This window comes from Coccinella septempunctata, chromosome 5 (genome assembly GCF_907165205.1).
Source record: "Coccinella septempunctata chromosome 5, icCocSept1.1, whole genome shotgun sequence".
NCBI lineage: Eukaryota > Metazoa > Arthropoda > Insecta > Coleoptera > Coccinellidae > Coccinella > Coccinella septempunctata.
Window position 1 is genome coordinate 30,005,401 of NC_058193.1, and position 26,005 is coordinate 30,031,405.

Consider the following 26,005-nt stretch of genomic DNA (forward strand, 5'->3'; position numbering starts at 1 on the left):
CCTAGTTATGCCTTTTTTCGACGTATTTTACATGGCACGCCTTGTAAAAATGGCGTTGAACGCGTACGCGTACGCTATCTCTACTGGAACCTCATTAATTACAGCGAAATTAATTATTCATTCGCCAGTTCCGGCTCTTCTCGTATGTTTCCAATTAATTTGACGAAGGAACATGCGTGAAATGGCTTCGGACAGTAGCAAAAATCGGAATGCAATAATAGCCTTTCCATAGTGTTAATTATGTATTTCCAGGAAATGAACAAAATGAAAATGCTGTTTTCGGACGAACAAATCAGCTAAATGGCGAATTTCCGATTGTTCATAAAATGCTATTAAACGATGTTCAATAGCGTCATGACATATAATTCTCGAAATGAGAAATGAGGTATGTTCAGACGAATAAGGGTTGGTAAATAATGCTGAACATTGTCTCTGATGAGTTATGAGTTTGTGTAGATGAAGGTTAGAGCAACATCACGTGAAATTCGTACAAATATTTGGGGTTGTTGATGGCAGATCGATTTGTATATGGAGCCAAAAAAAATATATCTGCCAAAGCGAGCTGTACCAATACAGAGTGTCCTCCAAGTTTGTGTTGTGGCTGCTAATAATTTGGAAGCATTAAATAGGTAAGTAGTAGGAAAAGTAATTGAATGACTGGTAGTTTAGGTTAACTGTCGATAATTCAAATATCAATTGAATGCAAAGACCTTCTGGGAATCAGTCTTCATGTTGTTGTAAAATTATATTACAACAGAAACTCTTCTCTACATTCTTCTTCCTCAGTTCTAAATGCCAACTTACTTTATCTCCTGAATGACAATGTCCTTCAACTTTGGCATTTCTGTCTTGAAGTTCTGCATGACCTGTAAGAAAGAAAATGTTTGAGAAACCTATATTTTTTATAAACAACCATTCAAATATATCGCGCTACTAGATCAAAGATATTAGTTATTAGAATGTGGAGGCGAAATCCTAAACACTTCTTTGGAGTACTGGTCATCAAACTTTGTTACCTGTTGTTCGAAACTGAGTTATTTTTTCGGAATAAACTCAATCAAAAATAGTTATCACCAACATCTTTAGATTTATCATGTTTAGTAAGGAATTCAATTGACTTCCTCGATGTATTTGTTTGATGGGTATCCATCTTCCACCTATAGTTGGAACAGAACAATCACAAAGCTGAACAACTTTGCCAATGATTCTGTGAATGTGTGAAATGCATTCGACGTACCTACTTGTTGAGTCAGTGCCCACTGTATGCCCAAGTTAAACTACATGTTTTGAAGGACAGTCAGTTTTTTCCAAAACTTTTCCGAATATTGTTTGTTCACTAATGAGTCTGTCATCATACTTTTTTGAAGGCTACAACTGACTCAACTGTCGATGAGTAATACGTCATTAGACTTCAACTTTCACGTTGGGTAAACTTTGGAAGCAGATCTTTAGTTAGCATATAGATAGCCTCGTTGTATTTGAAAATCTCCTTTACGGCTCTGATTTGATATTCCTGGACTTCCATCAACACTCTCTAGCACTGCTCCTTTATTAATATTTGAACGTCATGTTATTACGCAACCACAGAGTTTCGCAAAGCCCAATGATCCAGTCTCTGTGAAGTTCCCAATTATTTCCTTCAAAGTTGATAAAGTTGAATCGATATTTTGACCTTAATCTGTACGAGCTTGGTGAACTACAGCTGCCAAACTTTCATGATATTTGAGACACTGTTGAACAATGAAAACAATTGTTTGTTTTTGCGTTGTGTTCTATTTTTGCAACTAACTTTCTACTAATCTTTCTGTGAACCATACAACGTCAACGATAATTGCTTTATATCGGACCAACTCTTCGCTACTTACTACCTTCCCCCTTCTCCTTCTTCGCAACCCTCCAACTCCCCTTCTTAATCGTATCAACTTGTCATTTCTCGCCCTAGAGTCCACAAAAAACAAAAACTTTCCTTATCGGTCCCCTGCTCGTCGCCAGTGTAATCTTTTTCTTTTCAATAAATAATAACGGCGGAAAATTAGGAAAAGCTTTTAGGCGGGCCCGGAAGTATGTGGAAACTGAGACTGAGCTTTACTTATCTGCAACCCTCCCCCTCCTTTCCCGCCAGGGCGTACGAAAGTTCAGAAAAGTGTTCCACCACGGGCCACTTCCGCGTTGGGAAACCCTAATGTAAATATTCGGAACACCCTATCTATAACTTGATTAAATTTCCAGGTCCTTAGTTTGGGAAGTTATCTCGACGGCCATAAGGGTAGCTTTGGAATTCTCTCTTATTCGCAGGGTTGATGAGAGGGTAGAATAATAAGAGGTGGGTCTACTGAAGGCAGCTGAAGACATTGCAGAATTCTAAGAATTTAATTGAACGTTGAGGTTTATTCGAGTGAGAATATAATTATAGTGTTTCGTAAGTTACAAGATAGAACCCCTTTTTTTCGCTTGAACTATTAGTTGCAAGTAACATTTCTAATTTCTAGTCTTTTTATTTGATTTTAAACACAGACGAGTGAGAAGCGGGCTGTACCATCGCGAATGTTTTATTCCGAAACTTCTTCTTCCAATGCCTCTTCTAGTGAAAATTGGGGGGCAATGTTTCCTCTTGTGGACGGTGTAAACAATCGTTTGGACGTTCATTCCTGTGCAGTATCGATCAGACTCTTACAATAATATTCTTGGTTTTTTTTATAAAAGGGCCAATTGCGAGGGCCAAAGGCCCGAGTTACGGCACGAAGACAAATCGCAAGGGCCGAAGGCCCGAGCTACGGATTAAAGGCGAATGGCGAGGGCTGTAGGCCCGAGCTACGGAAGGAAGGCAAATAAGCCTGTAAAGTACAAGATAGCTCTATGGCCTTATCAGCCTTTATACGAAGATATATTGAAAAATTCTTAGCCTACTAGTGAACCAAACAAAATTTCAATGTCAAAATATTTTTTTACTCAACATATTCTCCTCTTAATTGGATACATTTATTACAGCGAACCAGCAACGTCTCTAGACCTTTCAAAAAAACTGTTTCTTCTTGCTCTGCAAACCAAACCTCCACAGCTTTTATTACCTCCTCGTTGGAAGAAAATTTACGACCTTTTAACCTTTTTTCAATTGAGGAAAGACATGATAGTCGGATGGAGCCAAATCTGGTGAAAAAGGGGGATGTTCTAGTAATTCAAGCCCTAAATCCCAAATTTTTGCATGGCAACATGAGATTTGTGTGCAGGGGCGTTGTCCTGTAAAAACAAAACACCTTTGGATAGGTTTCCGCGTCTTTTCTCTTTGATTTTTTCCCGTAGAGTCTTCAGTAATGTCGAACAGTAATCTCCGGTTATTGTTCGACCCTTATCCAAAAAATCAGAATTGATTACTTCATGGCAATCCCAAAAAACTGAAGCAAGAACTTTTCCAGCAGATTTTTAGATACGAAACTTCTTAGGTGTTGGAGAACCAGAGTGTCGCCATTCCATCGATTGTTGCTTTGAGTCTGGATCGTAGAAATGTACCCAAGTCGCATCCATAGTAACAATTCGGTTTAAGAAGTCTACATCGCTTTCAAATCGAGCACAGATCGAACGCGATGCTTCTACCCTTGCACGCTTTTAGTCAACATTCAAACATTTGGGGATCTATTTTGCAGCAATTTTTCTCATGTCCAAATTGACGTAACTATATGATGAACGCGTTCGTATGAAATATTCAGTGCTTTAGATATCCGTTTTAGCCTAATTCGACGGTCTGATAAAATCATGTCATGAACTGCATCGATATTTTCGGGGACTGACACAGAAACTATCCTTCCCGATCGGTCATCATCTTCAATGGAAAATTTACCTCTTTTGGAGCAGTCCAATTTTTCACGGTCGCATACGAAGGAAATTTATAACCAAGGGTATTAAGCATATCTTCGTAAATCTGCTTACCTCTTAACCCTTGATGATGATGATGGTTCGACACTCCAATTTTTCGATTTTCACAATTTCGATGGACATGTTCTTTCTATTAATTTATTGCGTAACTCTGGTTTCCTTTTTTGACCTCAAACTTCACACTGACACTTCTAATGAATTATTTTTCGTTGCTATGGCAACGCAATATTTTTTTATGCATGGAACTGGTATAAGCTGACTAAGATATCAATATATTATCGTTATTGTAATATTATCTATATGTTTGAAAGATAACTACTTTGAAAGTTTTTATTTGAAGAATTGGGGCATATCCACCATGGCCTTTCCACTGGAATCGCCCTTGCTCTATTCTTCATGGTGTTTTGATGCTTAGGTCAAGTTTGTCAGTTATTCAGCTTCTAAAGATTTTATTCGTAGTCTGATTAGAGTTGCTTTTTGTTATTTTGCTCGATTGGACTGGATATTAAGAAAAATATGAAGGTCGAGTTGTCAGTTGCTCCTCGCGAATATAAGAATGAATCCCATTTAAACTTGTCAAAAGGAAATGGACAGAGTTCCACATAGAAACTTAATGAATAAAACGGAAAACTTTCTTCGCTCTCCTCGGTCCGACTTCATCCTCGTAATCGCCGTCTCGGTGCCTAAAACCTCCCTCAAATAATAAATTCACTACGTTCATCCTAATTCTGTCGGCGCTTAATCAAATTGGGTCTAAAATATCTGGTTGTAAATGCCGTTTCCGTTTAGTCTTTTGACCCGTTCCGATATAACTAATTGAAAACGTCTTGCGATACAAAGGAAACGTTCCAACTGAATTAATTTCTGTTATCAATTATTGCTCTGACTATGACTTCCAGGGCTATTCGAGCAATTCGGTGTATACGCTATGGATATAGCGGTTGATAAGAAGGCAGTCAGTTCAGGGTCAGACAGTTGGAAAAATTGATAAAAAAGATTACACGACTTGGTGGAAAATTAATGTGGGAATTGTGTTTGTTCCAGTAAAAAGTGATTGACAAAAACATTGTAATTTTCAATATTTCTGATGTATAACTTCGAATCTATTGAAAAATGCTTCAGATTTAGATAAAATAGCGATACTTGCAACATTGTTACGGAGTAATCTGTAAAGGGTGGGCAAAATTCGTTGTCTACTGAGGGGATCTCGAGAACTATAGCAGCTAGAAGAAAACGGATGACACATTCTCTAGTTCTTTTTTCCTGAGTAATCCAAATCTGAGATTTTGACTATTCACAAACTTTTTTTTCTTTGAAGTTACAGATCTGAAACTTGAACCTTCTTAGGCACTTTATACGTGGAATCTACCCACAAAAAAAAATTTTTTCAATTCAAAAATTACAAATTCAATAAAGGTTTGCATTTGAAAAAATGAAAGTTCACTTAATGATTCGAAATGAAAAAATATTTTGAGCTCGTCAGTGGATTATACGTAAAAAAGTGCCTGTAGAAGGTTCAAGTTTCAGATTTGTAACTTCAAAGACACAAAAGTTATAAGAACTCTAAAAAATTGCCAAACTCAAAAACGAAGAGTTGTAGAAGGCTGCTGTATCATCCGTTTTCTTCTGGCTGCTATAGTTCTCGAGATCCTCTCAATAGACAACGAATTTTGCCCACCCTGTACATAAAGTTTATAGTTCCGCCTCCATGATATGAAATTTTGTATCACCCTAGGTGTGTTTTTTTGGCGAAGAGGATATAAATAAGGTAGAATTAATGTACAAAGATAAAATATTACATATTTTAATTGCTTTGAAATAAATACATTGATATTGATATGAGTAAGTTTCAGCAAGGCATTTGTTTTATATCAGTGATTTTTGTTTTTTTAATGGTACCTCGTGATGAACAACGACATTTTGAGTTTTGTTATCAGGTGCAAAAATAAAGAAAGCACAGAGGTAGTCCTGTATACAGGGTGGGTCTTTGACTCGTAGAAATATTTTAACAGCAGATTCCTGAGGTGAAGAAAAAAACTGTTTTCCTATACCATTCTTTCCAATTCAGCACTGATAAAAAGATATAGCCATTTTGAGTTTTTATAATGAACTATGCCACCCCTGGAAAAATAAAATTACCTTCAGAATAATAAGCTGTGACACAACACATCTGTGGATCTTTTGAACAGAGTTGTATTCAGCCAAAGTACCCAATTTTCCGAATATCACAGATATTTTTATTTTTGAACATCAAATATCTCGAAAATGGCGTATAATATACGAGAAAATATGAAGAATGCATTTATTTTACAAAACTTTCAAATAGGTATTCATTAGATAGTTTGAAACTTAGTTTCAAGAGTTAGGTTCTTTGAATTTTTGGGATTTCAATGTTAGGTAATGGTCATAATGGGAAAACTGGAAGACGTGGGTGATATCTTGTGTTCGAAAAAGATTCATCAAATAAATGAAAAACTATATTCCGAAATTGATTCAACATTTTGTATGCTTTTTCAACAGCCTGTATCTTTTGAACCGAGCTGATTCGGAAAAAATGATAAAGGAAAAAAGGGTTTCTTTTGACCTCAAGAATATTTGTACTAGTCAAAGACTCACCCTGTATAATCTTCGTTGACTTTCCTCGGCGATGTATTTATTTCCAACAATGACTTCAAGACATTTGAAACTCGAAATAAAATCGACGAAAATCTAGGACAAAGGGTGACATCTGAGATATCGTTGTTTCGGAGTTTCATCACTTTTAGCCTGCCGCATATATAGGTTTACATAAAGAGGGCAGAAGTTACAAATTGAAACGAGACGTCTCGCGAAGAAAATGATAATTCTCCCCGTTTTCGGAAGTTTATCCGTTTGAACAATGAGGGATAAACGGTCGGAGACGTAGGACTAGCGTCGGGACGTCGGACGTCTGATAAAAGTTGCTGGAAGTGAGTGATGCTTGAATATCCTCGTCTCTAACTTCTGAAGGATCGGCGACTACGTTTAATAACCTGGAAATCGTCGGATATCTTGCTCGATCGAACGAAACAACGGTAACAAGGTCGGTTGGAAGTTCTTCAGGGAGGAATTTCACTTTTTCCCACTCGAATAAGTTCGACAGGGCCCTCAATTTTAATTCTTTTTTCTTTCGGAAGATCTGGGAATTCGCTTTGGAAATCATGACAACAAGTTCGAACAAAAAAAGAATATAGAAGGTTTATAATAACGGGAATTTATTCAGAGGCATACCACTCGCTGATATGAATATCAACAAGTGTTACGATCTGAATTGAACTAGCCAATATGCCATCGCCAGAACAACTAAAAGGAGAACATTCCACCGAAGAAAAGCAGATGCTGACCATGGTTTCGGTCTCATTTGACCTCGTCAGAGCAACACAGCTTCTTCTCCGATGGAAAAACGTTTGGAATTGATGGACTCTTATTGCATACTGTCAGTCGCTACTGGGTATTATCGAGTAGTACTCGAGCGCCACCCAGTATGAAACGAGATCTGATCCAATCCCTTCCAGATCGAAACCCAGACGAAGATAATGGCATATATCCCGTATGCCATTCATTTCAACATCAAGATGATGAATCCTCTGAGTGGTGAATAAGTAGGTATTTCTAGATAACATTAACTTGAATTAAAATAAATTGAATTTCAGGCCAGGAAACAATCAACAAAAATAGCTCTAAGGAGCAACAAACAAGAACAAAATAACAAAAGATTCTGTTGAGTTTTTAAATTCACTGAATATGCCTGGTGTAATACCTCAAAATTGAAAACTGAAGGTTGGATCTGTTGTAATTATAGTGAGGAATTATGCACGGGACTCGTTTAGTGATAAAACACGTGATTCATTAAACAATTCTTGAAGGAAGGTATGATAAAGAGAAACTCCCATTCATTTCACTTCAGGAAGGCACTTGTCAATTCGCCTTGTTTTTGTTATGACAATCAATAAATCGCAAGTCCAATCCTTGAGTGTTTGTGGCTGGAATTTCGAGAATGTTTCATATTGCCTATTTACTTCTTATCTAGAGTATCCTTATCACTTCTATCTAGACTATCTAGAGTATTCTTTATAGAGGCTTCTATGCGAGAATTTAAAGACACTCGTACGTTGGTCTCGTGGGTTTACTACTGAAGAATTTTGTTCCTCAAGTGCCAAGTGTAGCCTTTTTTTAACTGGTCATATTCTGGTAAGGGTTAAGCCACCGGAAAACTATCGTCCACCGTGAAAAATTCATCGGGCAAAATTCCCACATTCGCGACCGTTAACAGGTCGTAAATCAGGGCGCGCACTCCACCCGCCAGGCGGCAGCACTGCGCCAGGACTTCTGGGAACGCTTGGCGTGCCCCGTAATGCCAATATCATAAATTCGCTCCCCCGCCTCCCGTTTCATTACATGTATTTGCGTCGGGGGGTAGTTCAGTCCAAAACGTGAACGTTCTATACCAGTCTGGAAAATGTTTATTTTCACTTTCGAGTAGGGTTAATATCGCACGGGCCGCCGGTTACCGGACCTATCGAAAAGTCGGAGTCACTACGAGGGAAAATAATTTGGCCGAGCGGCGTTGTGATTGCTACGTCACCGTGAAAAGGGCCGACATGAAAGAAACATGAGAATGGGGCTGTTTTATTACGTTTCCGGGAGAACCTACCCCGTATTCATTCGGTTATGCCGCGCTCTCGTTAGAGGAAAACATATTTGGGAGTTTTCCGGTTTCTTCAAATCCGATTCCGCAGGGACTCGCGCTGAAAATTCGGGGCTGATATCTACGTTTTTCGGGTGGAATTTAAAGCTGCTTTATTTTGTATGAATGCTGAAAAACTTCATGTTATTCGACGAGCCAGAAATGATTGAGTTCACTGGTAAGACGTCGAGCACCTATCACATCGTGCTCGGTCTAGCTAGGAATCAAATTGAACTTGATATTTTATATTCAAATATTGGTTATATTTTGTTGCTTCTCTCGTGATTTAGTCTGAATTTCACATGGTATTTTGGATTATCATTCCTATAGTTAGGTTAGCCCAGGTGACCATATCTCATAACAGTTATGAAGCAGAAATGTATCCCGTGCTCCTTGTTTTATAATAAATATATCACACTAAGAGTACAAATACAGAGCGCTTATGTAGCAGCTATGCTCCTATGTCCGCCTCAAATAAGGAACACATCTCCTTTCTGAAAGGAGCATAAATAGTTCAAACATGGATCATGCAAATATTTGTTCCATGAGAGATCTATACATATGTATTACCTTCATGTGTTGTGTTCATTATGTTTTATTTGTTATTGAGAATGCTTCTACAAAAAGTTGAAAAATTATGGAAGTTAATATAACCTATTGATATACTATTGAACTCGAATTTTGATTTTTCAAATAGTGTGTTTTTTTCAATTATATTGTTGAAAAGAGAATTCGGTGAGGTATGTGAGCGAATGAACTCATGTTCAAAAACAATATATTTTCATAAATGTCAGATTAGAAAATTGTCCGAAGATTAGTGCACGCTAGAAAGAATAAATTACATCATGCAAACTGCTGGGTTCATCATAACTGTTTTCCAAGAAATATTAGGAGAAGTCTTTTTGTCTTTGCACTTTCATGCATTCCATAAAGAGATTAATCAACAGTTCGCTAATCCTTTGGCTTAGGCCAAAAAGTTTTTGAAAGAGTTGTGCATATGTTGCGTTGTGAGAATGAGAAGAATACTATATGCATATCTTTCTGAAGAAAATTTAAAATATATGTGATTTATTCCTTTATTTCTACTTAATATGAGGTACATGCAACACGTAAGGAAATAGCCTATATCGAAATCTACACCAAACAGGTATTTATTCAAATATAATTTTTATATGCTGAATATAATAAAAACATAGCTCATTATGTTTCATAGGACTGCTATGAAAATACGAGAAATGATTTATTGACCTACAGTTCGATATCCATAACACTTTCCACAATGTTCACAATTTCACTGAAAAATCCCTCTGACACACAAATAACAAACCAAACGTTCACTTCACTTTGAGTAATCCACTATTCAACTGACAAAACGTCTAAATGATAATAAATACATATCAAAACGACAGTATCAATAGCATTTCTCACAATCCTTACACAATTTGTTTATGTTTTACAGCGCCCTCGACGGTAGTTGAAAACGCTTATGGTGTCATGCTCTGTTCATGATCTCAAAATGATACATGGTAAAAATAAAGAACAATGTTACAAGTATGTTACGTAGATATCATGGAGCGGGATCATGAAATTTACAAAATGTGGATATAACTTGGATACAGCACAGGTACATCCCAGATATAGTATCAGACATGTAATGGTTACAAAAAAATAACACATAACAAAGTTCCCCATTCGATCTCCCAAGAAAACATAACAGTTATGTTTTTGGCCACCTGGGAGGTTAGGTTAGGTATCAACCACATTGTGGACGTTATGCTTTTGTCCTACGTCCACGTCTTCTTTTATATACTAAACGGAATTTAAACAAAGAAGTGGTAAAAAATGAGTTAGTAAAATGCTCTAAGTGAGCCCGAAGTAAGAGACGTTGTACTGATAAGGTTGCACGATGAATTCTGTCTTTAGGAACCTAAATGCAACATTGAACCTAATCGAGCTATTCGCACAAGAACAAACATCATACGATAAGCATAAAACGAATAGCAGAAACGATAACTCCTTTAGGACGGATTACGAACCCACGATGTAACGATTTCAATTCGGGACATGGAGGCATGTCGAGAAAAGTTCAGGCGAAGTTTCCGCCGGAAGAAGACCGGGTTCACATTTCTCATTGCGGCAATCGGCTGGGACTTCTGAACTGGCAAGATCTAATTTGTTCGTCCGCATGACGGCAGAACGTCAGATTAATAACTTCAGCACGGCTTAAATTTGTATGCCGCCGGTATTTCTGCAGTTATGTTTATGAACTTCCAGAAAAGCGGCAATCTATCTTCATTTCCGTTTCTGGGATGCTAACCGAGCATCCCAATCTTTTGAAGATACTGACAAATTATTGCGAATGTGGACCGCGAATAGGAGGGGAATACTAATGAAAATGTGTGGATATAACGTTGCAGTTTTCAAGTCACGCTACTCTATATAAAGGTACCTTTTATACTAGTTTCATAGTGAGTAAAGTTGCAATTTCTTCTGGAAATAACGTTGCAGGTATAACCACGAATTTTGAAAGTTAAAATTCATTGTGAAAGACCACCACTCTATGTTGAATTTCAGAATTGAGGTAACGTTGACATCATACGTCTCTTTTGAGTGAAAATTAAAAAAAAAGAAGAGGACCACAATTTTGAAGATTCGTGGTCCCCAGAAGTTAAGCCTTGGCATAAAATTTTCTTGACTTTTACTGATATTTGAGATTGACCCCCCTTAAAATATACTGATAATGTCCGACGACGAATGTCGAAGGAAGAATAAGAGTATAGAACCTATGCTCTGTGAACTCTGTGCTCCAATTTTACCTACTCTCTCTTTGCACAGGCCGAGCACACAATTACTTGAACTTCCTTGCCCAGTGGTACGCTTTGTACCTGACCCTTTGTTAGAGCACCTCCACGTGCTAGATAACCGACCGCCATCTTACTTTGTGAATAAAAAGTACCAACCACGTGTTTTATTAAATCTAACATTTATGACTTTATATCCTACTCGTAACAAGAATAATTATTTCATCGTGTCGTTGTGAAAATCAGAATACGAGGATATATAGAAAAATTCTTAGCCTACTGTAGAACCAAACAGAATTTCTATGTCGAAATATTTTATTACTCAACAAATTCTCCTCTTAATTGGATACATTGATTACAGCGAAGCTGCAACGTCTCTAGATCTTTAAAAAAAAATTACTTCTTGCTCTGCAAAACAGACCTCCACAGCTTTTATTATCTCCTCGTTGGAAGAAAATTTACTACCTTTTAAACTTTTTTTCAGCAGAGGAAAGAGATGATAGTCGGATGGAGCCAAATCTGGTGAATAAGGGATTTGCTCTAGTAATTCATACCCTAAATCACGAATTTTTTGCATGGCAACATGAGATTTGTGGGCAGGGACGTTGTCCTGCAAAAACACCTTTGGATAGCTTTCCGCGTCTTTTCTCTTTAATTTTTTCCCAAAGAGTGGTCAGTAATGTCGAATAGTAATCTCCGCTTATTGTTCTAACCTTATCCAAAAAATCGATCATGATTTCTGCATGGCAATCCCAAAAAACTGAAGCAAGAACTTTTCCAGCAGATTTTTGGACACGAAACTTCTTGGGTCTTGGAGAACCAGAGTGTCGCCATTCCATCGATTGTTGCTTTGTTTCTGGATCGTAGACATGTACCCAAGTCTCATCCATAGTAACAATTCGGTTTAAGGTGTCTACATCGTTTTCAAATCGAGCACAGATCGAACGCGATGTTTCTACACATTTGTCAACATTCAAACATTTGGGGATCCATTTTGTAGCAATATTTCTCATGTCCAAATTGACGTGAACTATATGATGAACGCTTCAGATATCCGTTTTAGCCCAATTCGACGTTCTGATAAAATCATATCATGAACTGCATCGATATTTTCGGGGACTGACACAGAAACTGGCCTTCCCGATCGGTCATCATCTTCAATGGAAAATTTACCTCTTTTGAAGCTTGCAGTCCAATTTTTAACGTTCGTATACAAAGGACTTTGATCACCAAGGGTATTAAGCATATCTTCGCGAATCTGCTTACCTTTTAACCCTTTTAAATACAGGTACTATATAATGACTCGATACTCCAATTTTTCGATTCTCACAATTTCGGTTAACAACTTCTTTCTTTGAATTTATTGCGTAACTCTGGCTTACTGCTGTGACCTCAAACTTCACACTGACACTTTTAATGAGTTATTGTTCGTATCTATGGTAACGTAATATTTTTTTTTATGCATGGAACCGGTCTAGGCTAACTAGATATCAATACATCTTCGTATTTGCCATAAAAATTCATCCATAGGTACAGAGCGAACTCTCTTTCGCTCATGCATGGTTACATATTTCGCGAAATTGAATGGGAAACCTTCATCCGATCAGCATACAAAGAATCGTTCAAAACGAAAGGAATTATCTAGATGGCAGTTCGCAATCGCCCCCTATCACTCGTAAAATTCCATCGCTTCTCGCGTTTGCAAACTTAGCCCCGCAAGACATAAAATTCCAAATTTCCACCGTTCTATACTACGTCCGCCGTGCTTCAGCACAATGTTGCCCTTCGGGCTTGACGCGACCTCGAACTCCGAAAATGTTTTACGATCCTCCGGCTCGTAAATATTTGGTATAATTTATACCAAAACAACTCGATAAAATAGTTTCTCCCATAACTCACGGATCGTTTGACAGTTTCGATGGGACTCTTTAGATGCGAAATCGGAAACCGAAATGAGGTTGAGATTGCTAGATTAAGTTTCTGAGATTGAAAGATGTGGGTTTGTAAAAGTTCGAAAACTATTCAAGGATCTACATGGTGAAATTTAAGAGTACATATGGACGACGATTTTCTCACTCTAGTGAGTTCAAAAAATTTCTTCGTCAAGTCAGCTGCGGAATTTTTAAGATCGATATTTGTGCTAGTAATTTTTTCTGAAAAGAGCAGCAGTTGCCCAGTTGTTATACGAGTATAAGCATGTGAATGAATGAAGGTCATTGATATTATTTAAAAAAAAATTTTTGAGGTGAGTATTGTGACCTACAGAAAAACAGCATTTATTCTGTGAAAATCAAAAGAAAGTCCATCGATAGCAACCTGTCTACTCCGTCCAGAAAGTCTGAAATTCTCTTGCATTTTCCAGGAGGGAATCTGTAGAATTAGAGTTAATTTAAAAGAGCTGCATGACGTAACTGGTGCAACTATAAGGGATAAAGTTGATGTCAAAAATGGCCCTTTTTTTCTCTGTGTGGATTTTGTACTGCGTTATTTGGGTGAGTCTTTGAATCGTACGAATATTTCAACAGTAGATTCTTGGGGTCAAAAGAAACACTTTTTTCCCATACCATTTCTTCCGAAGCACATCGGTTTAAAAGATACAGACTGTTGAAAAACCATAAAAATGTTTTTTTGGTTCTATATCACAAACGGTTTTATTGAATGAAATGAATTTCGGAATATAGTTTTTCATTTATTTGATGAATCTTTTTCGAACACAAGATATCACCCAAGTCTTCCATTTTTCTTATTATGACCATAAAAATATCAAACATTCAAAGAACCCAACTCTTGAAACTAAGTTGGACGCTATTTAATGAATATTTGAACGTTTTGTAGAATACAAGTATTCCTCCATATTTTCTCGTATAATGCGTTTTCGAGTAATTTGATGTTCAAAATTTATAAAGTATGTGTGCAATTTGAAAAATTGGTTACTTTGGCTAAATGTAACTGTAACCATTGATTTTTAGTTTTTCATTTGTTTTCCTCGAGTGCCTGAAATAAAGGAGGTAGGTCCCCGTCTTTACCGTTCAGTTTCTTGATTAGACCTACACCGGTTGCTTCTTTGACGCTGCTGTGCTGTATCGCTTTCTGTTATATTTTATCGTACTTTACCCTGTTTCGGGAGTCTGACTTTTCCCTTCGCTATCAGTCATGGCGCGTAAGCCCTTGGGGTACTGAGGGGAAGGTCCCGTCAACCCCCCTGTTCGCGTTTCGCGTCATAAGTGTTTAATCCGAAATCTCTTCTTTTCTATCAGTCATGGCGCGTAAGCCCTTGGGGTAGAGAATAAGAGATACCGCTCGTCGTCAGTGAAATCCCGTAGTTGCGCTAAAAATAGACCTTTTCTTCGCCATCAGTCATGGAGCGTTAGCCCTTGGGGTAGCGAGTAAAAGTCTCGAATAGATCCGCCCTGGTTGTGTTTCTTTTCATTTCTGGAGAAATACAATTAATTACATCCCGATACCGTATAGCAAGTCATTTCACTTCGCGAGGTCATCCTTAGTGTCCATTTCGTCAGTTCTGGTTGGCGCATTTTATTGAACAACCTTTGATTTTTTCACTGTACCCGGTATAAAATTTATGAAGTGCTCGTGATCGGATGAATTTCCAGAATGTATGTTTGCTGATCGATTCACTCATATTTCATACCTACACATATTTCCGTTGCACATATAATCAGTTTCCGAAAGTGTGAATAAACTAGTACATAATTGATTTTGACTAATTCGTTATCGCTACCACCCTAGATAACAGCGAACTCTGTCTCCGACTAGCAGCTACTCTGGTAGGTTTGCTATTCTTCCTAGGGAAAAGAATAGCTGGCGCTCGAGATAAGTTTTCTCCGAGGTAACCACGTTACAAAAAAATGTAGAGTCACAGATTTAACTATAATTAATCTAAAGGTAATTCTGTGTTTTTAGAGGTGGCATAGCTCATTATGAAAACTTAAAATGGCTATATCATTTTATCAGGGCTGAATCAGAAAAAATGGTATAGGGGTATAGGAAAAAAGGGATCTTCTGTTAAAATATTTGTACGAGTTGAAGACTCACCCTCTTTCGATTATATTTTGTCCATATGTAGGTGCTTTCGAACTGAAACGAAGTTTCTATCTGATTCCTAGTGCATTCTCCTTGCTACTTATGTAGAACAAAAAACATACTCCGGACTACCTCTATTGTTGATGGATCCATGAGACCAATCTATAATATATAAGGAACACCGAGGAGATTGATTGCTGACTGCGATCATTAATTAGTCGAATAGTCAGACGGGGCTCCATTTTTCTTCCCTTGTACATTGGACATGGTAGGCTGTCGAATCTTTTTTCCTTGAGTAACTGCCCCGAATGAGAAGTCATTATTTTTAATGAACCAGTCGTAATTACTGGATCCCTCTGCGGAAATGGTGTCGTTTTCTCGTGAAGGGTTGCCGGAAATTGCGAATTTCTGGATATTCGAGTACAAGCCGAACAAGTAGACTGAAGGGGTGGCGAAATAATGAGCTCATCGTTCCTAATGATTGTTTAATTTCGAGTCGAAAAATTTTCGAGTTGAATTATCGCTCGTTCGTTTATATGCTGACGATGCATTCTTCTCTCAATTGTTCGTTAATTTGTGCCTTCATATTTAATTTCCAAGAAACCATTCCCAAAAGGATAGACATCAGAAACACTGTGTTCCACTGTTCCACCGTATATTTGGAGTAGCGCAATATATTCTTATAGTGCGTACCTAATGATTGTGAACAATCTTAAGGGGTGATTCTTTGTCAAAATATAGGGTGGTTCTTTCACATAAACTTTTGGAGCAGTTCCTGCTTATACAATTCCCTAAAGATGGCATATGAAGAACAATTTTTTTCTCAGAAACCAGAAGACTAACAGGAATGAATATGACCAAGAAGAAATCAAAAAAATAGAACAAAACCTTTTTAACTCGTGGAAACCGAAATCGAGGTGCCCCTACCAAAATCAGTAGGGACATAATCCAGTGAACCAGATGAAATCCTGCGATTGTTTTATTTCATTTTGTAGATAGGTACGATATTATAACATCGAACTCTGAAACTATGCTGGAATTTCAAATCACGAGGATATTTGCTTTTCACTCACCTGATTTCGTATATATTCATCCAGTTCCGCGTTTTTCAGTTTGGGCAGATTTCCCAGGTGCATTGAAACCAGAAACCCGGTCTGATCTGGAAAAAAGGGAGAAGAATTTTTCATTTCATATAACAATAGCAGTTGATTCCATAATGAGCTAGAAAAAGAACTGAAAATGTTCGAATGGAGTGGATTGGGACTACATGCTTCATATATTCATATAGCTGAAATCATTGTGTTGAATCAGTTTCGATAAATGAATATACAACCTACCTACTACGATATTTTGGTCCACATAAATCTATCTCATGTGACTTTTTATTTTTGATGGGGAGTTCAATATTGAAAATTTCAGTTTTGTTCTGTGGGTTGCTGAAATTTGTAAGGTTATTCATAATCGCTCATGACAAGTAAGAATTTTCTTGTAATGAAAAGACTCTCAACCTTGCTGTCGGAAAATTTTGATTTCAATGAATTTTCAGAGACATATTTACTTTGATTCAGTTATTTAAGCATAAAGTATCATTTTGTAGACTCATCGAGGCAAATCACAGTAACAAGCATTATTATGTGAAAATATCAGAAAATCCTGAAACCCGCTAGGCAACTGCCACATGTATCGAAATCATATAAACAAAATACTGAATGTCCATTCATTGTTCGATTTCACTGATTAATTATTTACGTTTCCACTGAACATCAAAGTCAAACTCTCGACATCAATAGGCGCTTTCACCATTTTGCAACCACTGATAACCAAAAAGTCTATTAATTAATGTCCCGAAAAAACTCCGAGAATGAACAAATTGTGGTAAATCGGACAATTTAATTAGTGAAAATTCATAATCCTCCATTTTTGTGTAATTGAAATTTGGTGAAAGAATGATATTTACCATATTGGGACAAGGTAAGCAACAAGTCTTTTTTACACACTAAGAATGTACTGCACCACATATATGTATATGAGTGATTTCCTCAAATTCATCTTTTTTTTTCTGTATGCCTATATCTATTTGATGAAGCAATACGAACTATTTCTCTGTTTCAACAGTTGTGACAGCTCTTTTCTCATCTGAATATTGAATTCACTCTTTTTTTTTTCGTTTATCTAGGACAGCATTCAATGTTTGAAAATATTTAGACACATTCCTATTTTGATATTCAACCCCTAGTTGATTTGAATTATGAATGAAAAATTGATAACTTTTCTACATCTTTCTGGCGATTTGAAATTGTTCCTCTGGTAAGTACAAAGGTATAATAATGAACGGCTACTCAAAAACTAATGGAAGCATTCGTCTGTTTTTCATTCAGTCCGATTGGAATATGAAAAAAATACAGGAATTGGCGTCAATTTGTAACACTTGTTGAAGGTAAACTAGAATTTCTTGAAGTAAAACTAAGGAATGTTATTGTTCCTCTGGTGAGTACAAAGATATACTAATGAATGGCTACTCGAAAAATAAAGGTAGCATTCGTTTGTTTTTCATCCAGTCTCATTGGAATATGGAAAAAGAACAAGAATTGGCGTCAATTTGTAACACTTGATGAAGGTTAACAAGATTTTCTTGAAGTAAAACTAAAAAATGTTATTGTTCCCCTCGTGAGTACAAAGATATACTAAAGAAGGGTTGCTCAAAAAATAATGGTAGCATTCGTTTGTTTTTCATCCAGTCTGATTGGAATATGAAAGAGAACAGAAATTAGCCTCAATTTGTAACACTTGATGAAGGTAAACTGGATTTTCTTGAAGTAAAACTAAAAAATGTTATTGTTCCCCTCGTGAGTATAAAGCTAAACTAAAGAACGGCTGCTCAAAAATTAATGGTAGCATTCGTTTGTTTTTCATCCAGTCTGATTGGAATATGGAAAAAAACCAGAAATTGACGTCAATTTGTAACACTTGATGAAGGTAAACTGGATTTTTTTGAAGTAAAACTAAAAAATGTCATTGTTCCCCTCGTGAGTACAAAGCTATACTAAAGAACGGCTTCTCAAAAATTAATGGTAGCATTCATTTGTTTTTCATCCAGTCTGATTGGAATATGAAAGAGAACAGAAATTAGCCTCAATTTGTAACACTTGATGAAGGTAAACTGGATTTTTTGAAGTAAAACTAAAAAATGTTATTGTTCCCCTCGTGAGTACAAAGCTAAACTAAAGAACGGCTGCTCAAAAATTAATGTTAGCATTCGTTTGTTTTTCATCCAGTCTGATTGGAATATGGAAAAAAAACAGAAATTAACGTCAATTTGTAACACTTGATGAAGGTAAACTGGATTTTCTTGAAGTAAAACTAAAAAATGTTATTGTTCCCCTCGTGAGTACAAAGATATACTAAAGAACGGTTGCTCAAAAAATAATGGTAGCATTCGTTTGTTTTTCATCCAGTCTGATTGCAATATGGAAAAAAACAGAAATTGACGTCAATTTGTAACACTTGATGAAGGTAAACTGGATTTTCTTGAAGTAAAACTAAAAACTGTTATTGTTCCCCTCGTGAGTACAAAGCTAAACTAAAGAACGGCTGCTCAAAAAATAATGGTAGCATTCATTTGTTTTTCATCCAGTCTGATTGGAATATGAAAGAGAACAGAAATTAGCCTCAATTTGTAACACTTGATGAAGGTAAACTAGATTTTCTTGAAGTAAAACTAAAAAATGTTATTGTTCCCCTCGTGAGTACAAAGCTAAACTAAAGAACAGCTGCTCAAAAATTAATGGTAGCATTCGTTTGTTTTTCATCCAGTCTGATTGGAATATGGAAAAAAAACAGAAATTGACGTCAATTTGTAACACTTGATGAAGGTAAACTGGATTTTCTTGAAGTAAAACTAAGGAATGTTTTTGTTCCCCTCGTGAGTACAAAGCTATACTAAAGAACGGCTGCTCAAAAATTAATGGTAGCATTCGTTTGTTTTTCATCCAGTCTGATTGGAATATGGAAAAGAACAGAAATTAGCCTCAATTTGTAACACTTGATGAAGGTAAACTGGATTTTCTTGAAGTAAAACTAAAAAATGTTATTGTTCCCCTCGTGAGTACAAAGCTAAACTAAAGAACGGCTGCTCAAAAATTAATGGTAGCATTCGTTTGTTTTTCATCTAGTCTGACAAAAAAAAAACATAAATTAGCGTCAATTTGTAACACTTGATGAAGGTAAACTAGATTTTCTTGAAGTAAAACTAAAAAATGCCTGTTGAATTTGTATTCATAAAATGGCTGATAATATTGGTTACAGTTCCTTTTTGGTGGTTGTGAAGTATGAATTCAATTGACAAGAAGCAAGTTGTTAAACAAGTATTCAGAAACCGGAGGTAGGCTCGAATTCAAAGTTTTCACGATAGGCTTATCGTCACATTAACATTCACAGTCGACGTTTCCCAAATGCAACCGTTGGCAAATACAGAAACAGCTTCGCCCATTTTCGACCAGCGAGAGGACATAACTTAGTGGCTCAAGTTCTTGAACTTGGACATGATCCCTTTCAAATAAGCCGTAAAAGGGCTCTTTGTCGGGTATTCGCTTTTACCGGCACGTTCAGAGATTTATACAAGTGCGCAGCGTGGCCATTGGATCTCGAGCTTCAGCCATCGCATTGTTTCACAAGAAATAGTTTTTCAATGAAAATTCTCATATCTTCTTATTCTTATCATGCCATGTTTGATAGTGAAGCGAAATGCAAGATTGATTTATACTTCTACTTTTATTAATACGATAAAACATGAAAATATGGATTTCATAGACGTGTAGTATCGCTTGACTTGTTAAGAACTTCGCTTTTCAATTCACCTCTATTATAACGCTCATTATCTAGGTACCCGCAAATGAATTCTTCGTATCGAGTAACCCATTAATTTTCCCGACATTGTTTCGTCGAAGTTCGAAAGACCTATACCGAGCTGCACATATTTGAAGTGGCATAAGTACGCCATCATCAAACTTTCCCCGATCCTCATAAATCTTTGAAGATGACGAATAGCTGCGCTGAATGCCCGAAGTTTGGAGTTTTCACAGGATTAGACGGAAGATTTAGGATGTATTATGCAACCGCAATCTCTCCAGCCAGTTGTACCAGCACCCCCGCTGGAAAAACCGAATAGAAAATCACTAAATGATGCATGACCCAGAAAATTCCACCTCTTGCGAGGCGGCAACATTGCCGAGGGGTCGGCGCTGATCGCAAGGGAATGGAAACGTGTCCGAAATGAATATAGTTGAAGAGCTTCGGGAGCTCCTTCAACTTCAACAGTATTTCACTAAATCCAATATTTATTACTTCATGGGACAGGATAACTTCACGAGGCTGCTGTAAATAAGGGATTCGATGATGGCAACAATGGAAACGGAGTTTTGCAGAGCGAGTTGAAGTGGCTATTCGGAAATTGGATTGCCTTTATTGCATTCGAAACGCGGGCCAAAATTGTAATGAGAGATATTTGTTAGCATGATGAAATATTTCTGGACGGAAAGTTATGCCATAAATTCAAACACAAATCTTTCGATACGCTTTCCCAAAATCTACTTTCCGATCCATCCATCCTATTTTTCATTGAAAATTTTCATTGAATAATTTAACTGAATTATACTTCATTATATACTCGACAATTTGGGGAATTGCACCTATTCAGCATATCTTTTTGGATAACTTTAACACTATCAGGTTTTTACCGTTAGGTCTATACCCGAAAGCGAACCTGAACGTTCAATTTCGCACCGAAAAGCAACTCGATGATACTTTCCGCAAATCGATGTTCGTAAAATAATGCAGATTCTTCCATTCCCTAGGAAATAATGAAAAATGTAACAATGGACATCCTTGCAGTTATTGAATTTTCTGGCAAGTAACCTCAAATCTCCGACCATGAGAAATACAATCCTTTACTGAAACCTCCATAAATAAGGCTGTTTCGAAGTCGATGCTGACCAGGCGGAACGCGGTCCTCCGTCTCGTTTTTGCGGAAGTTGGCGGTTAATTTATTGAGGGGGGGGAAAGATGGGGAGGGCGCGAAAGGCTTCAGGCCATTCGACTGAAATTCCACGAGTTTTCGAATATTTCGCTCCACGGCGCATTTTATGATGTTTACCGTGGTGAACCGAGAATACTGGGGCGAATAGAAATTTTATTGTTGCTAATTGGGAACATTCAAACCATCCCGCAGCAGGAAGTGGTTTATGGGACTATATTCATGATTTCGAGTAATGAAGCGTTGGGAATAATAACAAGAATACATTTTCTGATTGCTTTCGGTATTTGATGAGATCTCTATGACGACGAGAATGATGATTCAGCAATGAAGTGGGTTATAGTGGATTTTGAATGTTAGAAAGAGAGCCCTGCATTTTTATTATCAGTTGAACTCGAAGATGAAGATTGGAAAAATAAAAAAAAAAATTCTAGTGGACAGTGTCAGATATTCGAAATCTTGGTATGAAAATATAGGTGATTCGAGATTCGAGAAAATCAAAGAGTTGATGATTCGATAAAGAATTGCACTCCAGAGAGCCCTTCAAATGAATGAACTCGAAAATGAAAAATGGAAAACCAAAAAAAAAATATATTTTCTCGTGAACAATGTCAGATATTTGAAATTTAGGTATGAGTTAATATGAGTATTCGGACACGCTAAATCTATTGCGACCAATTTCGAAAGTCTATCTCCCTTCGTTTAGATTTTCATCGTTGAAATGAGAAACCAGGGTGTCCTATTCCTGTTCTGGGATATAGAGTGTAATGATCTCCAGTTTTCTGAGAAAAATTGGAGTTCATTTTAGTGCATTCCTTTCATTACATATTTCCGCCTTTGAAAATATTTAATTCTCAAATATTCAGTACATTCATTCCGATTGGCAGAGTAAATGTAAAAAACCGTTTATCTGTGTTTAACGTTGTTTTTCTTACATGCCGTTGAAGATTCTTACGTTTTTCTGATGTTGATATGCGATAAACCGGAGCTGACGACGTTTTTCATTCTTGTCGCATTCTGGAATTTTCAGATTTTAACGAGGGGGGGGATTTGCCTATAAAAACAGATTTTCCCCCGCGACGGTCACTTTTCGATTTCTGCTCTTTCACTTCAGTCACTTTAGTTAGTTTACGCTCCGTACTTTTCTGCGATTCGACTTTAATTGTGTGCACGACAAGCCGTTCAACATATTTATAAATAATTTTGTGTTGCGAGTATTAGTGCTCTTAGGAATTAATTTTTAGTTTTCGTTTGTTTTCCGCTAGTGCCTGAAATAAAAGTGGTAGGTCCCCGTCTTTACCGTTCAGTTTCTTAATTAGACCTACATCGGTTACTTCTTTGACACTGCTGTACTCTATCGCTTTCTGTTATATTTTATCGTACTTTACCCTGTTTCGCGAGTCTGACTTTTCCCTTCGCTATCAGTCATGGCGCGTAAGCCCTTGGGGTACTGAAGGGAAAGTCCCGTCAACCCCCTGTCCGCTTTCCGCGTCATAAGTGTTGAATCCGAAATCTCTTCTTTTCTATCAGTCATGGCGCGTAAACCCTTGGGGTAGAGAATAAGAGATACCGCTCGTCGTCAGTGAAATCCCGTAGTTGCGCTAAAAATAGACCTTTTCTTCGCTATCAGTCATGGAGCGTTAGCCCTTGGGGTAGCGAATAAATGTCTCGAATAGATCCGCCCTGGTTGTGTTTCTTTTCATTGGAGAAATAGAATTAATTACATCCCGATACCGTATAACAAGTCATTTCACCTCGCGAGGTCATCCTTAGTATCCATTTCGTCAGTTCTGGTTGGCGCATTTTATTGAACAACCTTTGATTTTTCATTGTACCCGGTATAAACTTTACAAAGTGCTCGTGACCGGAAAGAAATTCCCGAATGTATGTTTGCTGATCGATTCGCTCATATTTCATACCTACACATATTTCCGTTGTACATATGGTCAGTTTCCGAAGGTGTGAATAAACTAGTACATAATTTGATTTTGACTACTTCGTTATCGCTACCAACCTAGATAACAGCGAACTCTGTCTCCGACTAGCAGATACTCTGCTATTCTTCCTAGTGAAAAGAATAACTGGCGCTCGAGATAAGTTTTCTCCGAGGTGACCACGTTACAAGAGTGCATAGAAAATGTTTCAATAGTTGCTGATTCGATAGAGAATTGCACACCAGAGAACCCTTCTACATGAACTTTGAAATGAAAAATGGAAAACCAAAAAAATGTTTTTCCCGTGAACAGTGTCAGAAGTCTGTGAATAGATGGATGTCTCGAACTCGTCAAGTTCTATGCAGTTGGAAACTGACGTGCCTGAAGAAGGTTTCACTTCGAAACAAAATCCAGAGCTCCTTTCAGAGCTGTCGAACGAAATATACAATACCCATTAATCGGGGACAACTTCGAACCTCTAAAAATCGAAGCACCCTCTTCACCTTCTCCAAACGCACTGTCAGAATCACACGGACCGCAAATCCGAAATGTTTTCGCACCCATTCGATTCTCCGAAGCTTGCCACAAAGGAGGAAATTCCTTCTATCAACCCTCATATTCTGGAAAACAACTTAGCACATGCACGAAACAAGAACCAACTTCCCCTATATGTGTGTGTCTCTCTGTTACGATTATGGTTATGTTTCCGCAATTTAATGTGTAGTTCATGATGCTGGAATTGGCAAATCTGATTCTCCCCAAAGCCCGGGACCTTTCGCATTGTACCCCGAGACCTCATCTTCACCCATTCGGCTAATGAATGCGAACTTTGTATTTATGGCATTGAGTATTCATATGGGGAAGTAGCACTTTGAACTCGCTCTACGCTTTTTCAAAGGAACCGAGAAGGAGAACTGGAGGAGGGAATATAAATGTATACCTATAGGGGAAGCACCCTTGTTTGTTGACGGAAAGAGATGGTATAAACCTCCACCGTATGCTTTCAAAGTGTTTCGGATATGTTTTAGAACAATATCATACAATATGGTTTATCGTTTCAAATCATGAAAATTTTTGGCCGCTTTACATTCACACCATATTCAACAAGAACAGATTGATAAAAATTACACTGGGCCAGTTGCATATAAGCAAAGGATTCACATATCGAGCTCAAAATCAAAGTGATGTTAAAGTTACAACTGGTTTAACTTGGGCAATTTCTCAAATGACTTCATTTGTTTCTTCGTTTATTTTTGTCAGATAGATCAGAAGCGTAAATCCTGGTTCCCAAATTTTCAGAACAATCCTTTGATCCGTTCTCCACCCATCGTGAGACACCCTGTATACGTTTCCGTTTATATTCTATTCAATTCAAACCTCTCCTTAACCTCAATGATGTCAAGCTTATTCTCGGATAAGTCCATCAATCTTGAGATAGTCGAGATATGAAATGATTATAATGAGAAAACTGGAAGACGTGGGTGATAGCTTGTGTTCGAAAAAATTCAACAAATAAACTGCTCCACATGAGTTAGGGATATTGACTTAAATTGCAGAAACTATAGTTAAAATAAGATTTTTGTGATGAAAATTCCTATCAATATGATTTCAAGTTGCAAATTAATTTTAGCCTGTAGATCTGCAGCGTGTAAAGGGTTGTTGAGAAAAATCTAGTAAAATAATGAAATTTTATTCCCAGAGAATTCAAGCATTTTAAGACTATCAATACAATGTTTGGCCTCCACGGACATCAATAACAGCTTGACATCTTCTTTGCATACTACACCCGAGGTTAATGAACATTTCTTGAGGAATTTGGTTCCATAAACGGGGCAGAAGCTCTCTCAGATCATTTAAGGATTCTGGGGTAGGTTGATGATTATCTTATCTTCTTTGGAGCATATCCCATGCATGTTCTATGCAATTCAAATCTGGTGAGTGCGGAGGTATTGGTAAATGTGGAATACCAAGCTCCTCGGGCGCATTCTCAACTTTGGCTGCACGGTGCGGTCTAGCGTTATCGTCTAGAAATTGAAAAGTTTCACCAATAGCAGCGTGAAAATTTGGCACAACATTGTCAATGACATGCTTTCTATAGTATAAGGCGGTCATATTCCCAGGACAAATGTGTAGATCTGTGCGCCCGTTGAAACATATCCCGGCCCATACTATAACACTACCCCCTCGGAATGGATGGACTTCTTGGACATAGCGACGATTACGGTGTATGCGTGGGATTGTCCATACCCTTTTATTTTTCGAGAATCTGAAAATCGTTCATATCTGGATTCATCAATGAAAAGGACACTACGCCATTGATCGTTCCAATTGATATGTTGCCTTGCCCATTCCAGTCTTTGACGCTTATGGTCACGTGTTAATGGAACTCCTCTTAATGGACGTTTAGAACCTAGATTCACCTCTCTCAAACGTTATCTGATGGTTTCGATGGAAACTTGGACCCCATCTGCATTTTGAAGAGTATTCCGTAGCATTCTACACGTAGATGTAGGGTTTCTTCTCGCCGAAACGGTGATGAAACGATCCTGAGCAGGTGTTGTTTTTCGTCGCCCACCAAGCCTTGGTCTTTCCAACACGAAACCTGTCTCCCTGAACCTATACC

General features: G+C 37.4%; 1 protein-coding gene across 1 annotated transcript in view; it reads right to left on the minus strand.

Moving 5' to 3' along the window:
- The window catches only part of LOC123314399 (adhesion G protein-coupled receptor B2-like), a 139,021-nt gene that overhangs the window by 104,326 nt on the left and 8,690 nt on the right, over positions 1-26,005 (minus strand). The window contains exons 2-3 of the mRNA XM_044899682.1: positions 16,491-16,576; positions 805-866 (exon numbers count right to left, since the gene is read on the minus strand). Of these exons, the coding sequence (XP_044755617.1) occupies positions 805-866; positions 16,491-16,553 (125 nt within the window). The 5' untranslated portion in view covers positions 16,554-16,576. The remainder of the gene's footprint in view (positions 1-804; positions 867-16,490; positions 16,577-26,005) is intronic.